Below are 6,772 nucleotides of genomic sequence, written 5' to 3' on the forward strand. Positions count from 1 at the left end.
CGGACCCCCACCCCCTGCCAGGAGACGTTTGGGTCCCATCCCACTGGGCGGGAGTGAAAGGACTCAGTAGTCTTCAAAGTAACAGCAAACTCTTCTCCTAAGGTTGGGGCCGGGAAAGGCACGCTGCATGAGGCTTACCTCGTCCTAGCCCTGGGCTGGGGCTTAATTCCCTCAGACAGGAATTGGGGTAGTGGGGGCTCAGGGAAGGGTCTGGACCCCTGAGACTCCTGCCTGCAGGAGGGAGGAGATGGGGAACAGACAGGGTGGGGAGGGGGACAGTGGGGCTCTGCTGCCTGGAGGGCTCAGGTCTGAGCAGCAGGGTGTCCCCCCCACCCTGGAAGAAGAGCTATTGCGAGTTTTCTGCCTGAGGACACATCAGAGGCCTGGGGTTCTTCTTTGGGATGTGGAGGGAGTTGGAGATGATGGGACGTGAGAGGTATGATCTACAATCACAGCCTCGGGGGTCAGAGGCTGTGCGAAATGTGCTAACGTGCTTCCCCACCCCCACACGAGATAAGGTTGCCAGGTTTCTGTTGTCGTGGCTGGTTTCTCTGGGTCAGAGATCTCGGATTAGAGGTCAGAGTGGAGCCACGGAAGTCAGATGCATTTTTGTGTGTTAACTGACAGCAGCCTGGCCTGGCCGAAGGTGGACGGCGGCTTACACATACATGGCTCGGGACATGACAAAGCCTTTGCTCTGGTAGGAATCAGAGGGGCTAGAGTAGGACAGGGCATCATAGATGGGGTTGATCTTGTCCAAATAGTCTTCCTCCTCCTCTTCCCCCTCCTCCTCCTCCTCCTCCTCCAAGTCCAGGGAAACCCTCTCCATAGCAGGTGGCCCTGGAGGAACGAGGATGGGTGACCCCAGGCTGGTAGCCCCCAGGAGCAGGGGCCCCGACCTCTCTTCCAACGTGGGCAGCTCATGATACCGAGGCATATCCTGGAGGCAGGGAGGGAAAAAGCCCAAGGTCATCTCCTGAGCATACAGAATCCCAGTCTGCCCCTTGACCCCCAAATCGTGACCATCTCCTAAGCCAACCAGACCCGGCCTACCCCTTGTGGGGCCTGGGCTGAAACTGCTCTGGGGCCATCATCTGGCTTATCCATAACACAAAGCCCAGAGCCTGTCATTCCTGGGCTTCTCCTTTGTCTTTTGATCCCTGGCCTCAAGTCTTTCTCCAGGAACCTCTGACTTCAATCTTATCCTCAGCTACTTAACCTTAAGGCCCAAATAGCTCGAGAACCTTGATTTGTCTCAGCTTCAACATCTGACCCTTGACATCCAGCAGATCACTTAGGGGAATGACAGTCGGTCTTGTTTCAGCTTCAGGAACGGTATCTGGCAAATAGAGACACTCGGCCCTGACCTTGGATCGTGACCTAGAGTCTTTGACCTTTTATGTCAGGAGCTAAACCCTGGCCCTTAAGCCCAAACCCTAAACCCACCCCTGACCTGCCCTGAGCTCCTACCTGCTCAGCACATGAGACGCCAGCATCGAAGTAGGGGGTCTTGAGTGGGCTGTGCTCTGAGGCCCCAAGAGTGAAGAGCTGGGAGGGCTGTGGGGAGGGAAAAGGGGCAGGTCAGGACCCCCCCCCCACAGCTGGCCTCTCCCCACCAGTCCCCCCTCCTAGCCCCAGCCTCAGTGGGGAAGCATGGGTGTGGATGTGGGTGCAGCCTGAGCACCAGAAGAAGGACTTACCATCTCTGGTTCCTCCAGCTTTGCCTTTGGGGTCGGTGGCTTGTACGAGGGAGGCCCCTCCAGACTGTGGGGTAGGACATAGGTCAAGTGGAGGCTCAGGCGGGAAGAGCCCTCCTGTCCCAGGTCACCGCACCCGCCCTCCCCTCTGCCTGATCTCCCGTTCCACTGCCCACGTGCCCCCTTGCCCAGCTAACTCCTATTCGTCCCATCAAGTTCATTCCTCCAGAAAGCCTCCCTGATTCTCCAGGAGGATCAGGAATTCCAGATGCATGGTTATATCTCTATCTAGCTTTTCTTCCCTCTCAGAGCATTTACCGAGCTGGTGTTTGAAATATTATCTCTGATATCGTTCAATAACTGGGTCCCGCTGTAAGCAATGTGAAGGAAATGAGATCTGTGTCCTCAACAGTGTTCCCCGAACTCACCATGAGTAGGTCCACAAGTATTTGTTGTTTTTTTTTTTTAAGTTTATTTTTTTTAAAATTTTTGTTTAATGTTTTTTTATTTATTTCTAGGAGAGAGAGAGAGACAGCGTGAGCAGGGGAGGGTCAGAGAGAGAGGGAGTCACAGACTCCGAAACAGGCTCCAGGCTCTGAGCTGGCAGTCAGCACAGAGCCTGACGCGGGGCTCGAACCCACGAACCGCGAGATCATGACCTAAGCGAAAGTCAGACGCTTAACCGACTAAGCCACCCAGGTGCCCCAACAAGTATTTGTTAAAAGAATGGATGAAGTGGGGCACCTGGGTGGCTCAGTCGGTTAAGCATCTGACTTTGGCTTAGGTCATGATCTCACGGTTCCTGAGTTCGAGCCCCGCCTCAGGCTCTGTGCCGACACCTCAGAGCCTGGAGCCTGCTTTGGATTCTGTGTCTCCCTCTCTCTCTGCTCCTCCCCTGGTCACACACACTCTCTCTCTCTCTCCCTCAAAATAAATAAAAATGCTAAAAAATTAAAAAAGAAACAATGTTACAATTCCCTCATCCTACATACATAATCATGAGTGCCTACTATGCCTTCAATCCCCAGCTCAGGGGTTGCCTCCCCCAGGAAGCCCTCCCTGATCTTCCAGGCTGGGTCAGGGGCCCCCTCCGGCTTCTCACAGCTCCCTCAGCTTTTCTAGCCCATCGCTGGCCATGCTGGACTGCCAGTCTCTAGGGATGGGTCTGGCTCGCCCAGACTGTGAGCCCCAGGAGGGCAGGGACAGGGCCATGTCAGGCACCACTGGGTCTCAGAGGAGGGGAGAGTAGATTGAGAGCAAGTTGTTGGTTTGAATCAACTAGATGATTAAGTCAGTGGTTCAGAAACTTCCTATTGCGTCAGAAGGACTCGGGGAGCTTGTTATAAATACAGATTCCACGCTCTTCCTGTAAAAGCTCTGATGTAGTAGGTTTGGTGTAAGCTCAGGAATCTACTTTTTTTTTTTTAAATTTATTTCTGAGAGAGAGAGAGACCGTGTGAGCAGGGGAGGGGCAGAGAGAGACAGGGAGACACAGAATCCGAAATAGGCTCCAGGCTCTGACCTGTCAGCACAGAGGCCGACGCGGGGCTCGAACCCACGAACCCCAAGTTCATGACCTGAGCCGAAGTCAGATGCTTAACCTACTGAGCTACCCAGGCGCCCCAGGAATCTACATTTTTAACAAGTGTCCTCACCCTCCCCACCGCCCACACACGCACACATGCACCCATGTACGCGTGTGCACTGGGTAGTGTTACTTCAGAACGATCTTGCCCCCGAAATGCCTACTTGCTGGACGAATTTCAGCAAGTGATTTCAGCTCTCTGAACCTGTTACCTCTTTGATAAAATGGGTCTTATTGGCTCCCTGTGAGAATTTATGTTTCCATGATGTATTTACGTGTGTGAACGTAATGTAATGTCTGATGTCTGTCCCATCATTGCATTACTAACCTCCAGGGTCTGGCCCTAGTGGGTACTTTCTGAATACTTGTTGAATCAATGAACAGATGTGAGGCTTCATTGAGGTCACACATATAAAAATACATCTTGCCAAGTCTGGCACGTAAGTGCTCTATACAGAGAAGTGTGGCTGGCTCCCCCCTGGCTCCCAATATCCAGGTCCCTTCTTTCTCATATTAAGAGATTTTAGCTGGGGGCACCTGGGTGGCTCAGCTGGTTAACCATGGGACTCTTGATTTCAGCTCAGGTCATGGTCTCATGGTTTTTGAGTTCGAGCCCCATATCAGGCTCTGTGCTGATGGTGTGGAGCCTGCTTGGGATTCTGTCTCGCTCTCTCTTTCTCTCTCTCTCTCTGCCCCTCTCCCACATGCTCTCTCTCTCTCTCAAAATAAATAAACATTAAAAAGAGAGAGAGAGAGGTTTTCACTGGACACATGATCACCCAGAATAAAGACTACATTTCCCAGCTTCCCTTGCAGTTGGTGCATCATGTGACTAGGTTCTGGCCAATGGGAAGTGAGGAGAAGTGATGGGTTCCTTTATAGGGCAGCTCACTGTCTTCTAGTTATCTTTCCGCCCCGCAGGAATGCTGGCTTGGAGGCCAGGATGGTTGTATCCAGTTGTCAAGTACGTAGACAGTGAGAGAAGAGTGGGGAACCACGTGGAATGGGAGTGAAGGGAAAGGCTGAGCAACAAGGTAGCAAGAGCCTGGGCTCTGAAGGCTTCATGGGGCATGGCTGTCACACCCACCCTTTATGGGAGACAGAAATAAACCCTCCATCCCACGTTAAGTCACAGTTATTTTGGGTCGCTCTGTTTCACACAGCCATCGCAGATGGTTTTTCTCCCCTCCACCCCCACCCCCTTGGTCTCCCCAATTCTGGGACGCCCTCCTCCGCCCACTTCTCAGGGCCCATCACTCACTCATCCTCCTCCTCTCCCCCCTGCAGCCTCTGCTCTTTCCGCTGCTGCCGGCAGATGAGGATGCCTGTGGCGGCCACAGCAGTGGCAATGATGGCAGCGATGATGCCCCCAATGATGCCACCCGTGGCCCCTGCGCCTGCTGTGTTGGGGGTCTCTGCAAGAAGAGGGACAGTGTAAGAGGGTCTCCGGGAGAGGAAGCCACAGCTCCTGACTCCCAGGCGCCCTGCCCCCTGAGTCATCACCCACCTCTTCTCCCAAGGGCAGAGGTCATTCTTTCCTTGGCTTAGTCCTCACTGACCATTTTGTTGGGCCACAGTGGAGGACAACACATACGGAAGTCCCCGTTCCCATGCGACACATGTTCTAGCTCGGCAGAGGGTCCAACAGCACAGAAACAAATACAATAGCTACTATGCTGAGTGGCAGTAGGTGATACAGGGCGAAAACACAGAGGAAGGGGACAAGGAAGTGACGGGGGGGGGATCCCAGGGGTCGCCAGAGAGATTGGCTTCGAGGTGATATTTGAGCAAAGACCTGAAAGAGCTATAGGGGGTGAGCCGGGAGGAAATGGGAGCATTCCAGGCAGAGGAAGCGGCCAGTGCGGAAGCCCCGAGGAGGAAGCTCGGGAAGCACAGCAAGGAGACCGTGGGGCCAGAAAAGAGGGGGAGCCAGGGGAGATGAGGGAAGGGAGGTGACGGGGCAGAGCTAAGAGGCACAGAACCCAGGGGCCGGGATCGGAACCCTTCACTCATTACAGGGAACGGAGTCATCGCGGGCAGAGGATGTAGCTCCACCAACCTAACAGGAAAGGGAATTGAGAGGAGCCGTGGCGCCCTGGGCTTCTCGATTGTAGCACTTCTCACTCCCTGATGTCACCTGTTTCCGTGCCAATTTCCGCACCGCGCTGGGAGCTCCAAGGGGCAGGGTCTGGCACACAGCTGGTGTTTGCCAGATGTGGGAGGAGGGGCCCATATGCCAGACTGGCAAAATCCCCGCCCCCGCCTGCTGGCGCTCCCCTCGCATTTAGGGGAGGAGGGGGCGGGGACCAGAGTGGGTGACAAGATCATAAACAACTAGAGGAAACCACGCATGCGCCAAAGCCCCACCCACAGGCCCCACCCGCTGTGAACCCCATTGCTCCGAAGAGGAGATAAAGTTGCCCACAGGAATAATGCCTGGGGTCCCTGGTTTCCGCCACTTCCTGTTCCACAGCCGGGTATCTTCTGGAGGGCGGCAGGGTTGGGGGCAGGGGACAACAGTAATCACCGTTCGCTCAGTCCACATATAGCCATCCTAAGGGTACTGTGATTCCTGGTGGTGGTTGTTTTTGACTGCACGCCCAGGGGGAGGGGGCTGTCTGAGTCACCTCTGTGTCCCTGGCAGAATAAGGGGAAGTCAATACTGGTGAGAAATGAACTCCCCGAGCCCCACCTGGCTGTTCTGGGCACAGCCTTGCCCTGCGGGAGCCGGCACAACCTCTACCTGTGTCTCACACGGGAGGCCAGGGACCTCGGGGAGAGCAGAGGTGACTGGGACAGGACCCTGGCCCCCCAACACCCCCTCCTCATTCCCGCCCTCCGCCCCCGGCCTGGGTTTGGGAGGTTGTCTAGCTGGGGGTGGGAGGAGGGGAGAGCGATACAGACCTGCAGACCTCCTAGCACCCCGCCCCCCATCACTGAAAAGCCCCTTAGGCCCAGGGCAAGGAAAAAGGCTGAAAAAGGCCACCGCCCAGTGTCACCAGGGCTTTCCTGGTTCCTTAATACCTGAGACCTGCCGGGGATCCTCAGGGCCCAGAACACAGCAGGCAAGGTCCCTCCCCAGATCCTCAGCAAAACCTCAGGAAGGTCAGGTTTGAGCTTCGCCCCTCCCCGTCCCACCCGAGGGCCCAGGAGTCCAGGTTTCCAGTCCCGTCCTGGGCAGCTCAGGGCTCTCACCAGTCTGGCTAATCCAGGGGAAAGGCACCGGCAGGTCCTGGGACCGCCCCTCCCCCAAGTCCAGCCTTCGCAGCCTCTAAGCTCAGAACCCAGCGACCTGCTCCTCTCGGGCATCCTGGGGGTCAGTCATTGATGGATCCAAGCGGTCAGAACACTGCACCTCCCCCATCCCGCGCCCCCCCCAACTCTAGCCTCCCTCAGGCTCCCACCCCCTGGGACCTAGCAGTCTCTGTCCCACCCCCCAGTGAGGGGGTCTGATGTATTACAAGACAGCCCCATTGTTTTCCTCCAAGGC

The 6,772-nt window shown here is 55.6% G+C and overlaps 1 protein-coding gene across 1 annotated transcript in view; it reads right to left on the reverse strand.

Annotated features, from left to right (window-relative positions):
* Window positions 1-6: 6 nt before the first annotated feature.
* The window catches only part of NECTIN2 (nectin cell adhesion molecule 2), a 33,048-nt gene continuing 26,282 nt past the window's right edge, over window positions 7-6,772 (reverse strand). The window contains exons 8-11 of the mRNA XM_077747219.1: window positions 4,544-4,726; window positions 1,701-1,764; window positions 1,471-1,557; window positions 7-940 (exon numbers count right to left, since the gene is read on the reverse strand). Of these exons, the coding sequence (XP_077603345.1) occupies window positions 659-940; window positions 1,471-1,557; window positions 1,701-1,764; window positions 4,544-4,726 (616 nt within the window). The 3' untranslated portion in view covers window positions 7-658. The remainder of the gene's footprint in view (window positions 941-1,470; window positions 1,558-1,700; window positions 1,765-4,543; window positions 4,727-6,772) is intronic.

The sequence above is a fragment of the Crocuta crocuta genome, unplaced genomic scaffold (genome assembly GCF_008692635.1).
Source record: "Crocuta crocuta isolate KB4526 unplaced genomic scaffold, BGI_CrCroc_1.0 scaffold334, whole genome shotgun sequence".
Classification (NCBI taxonomy): domain Eukaryota; kingdom Metazoa; phylum Chordata; class Mammalia; order Carnivora; family Hyaenidae; genus Crocuta; species Crocuta crocuta.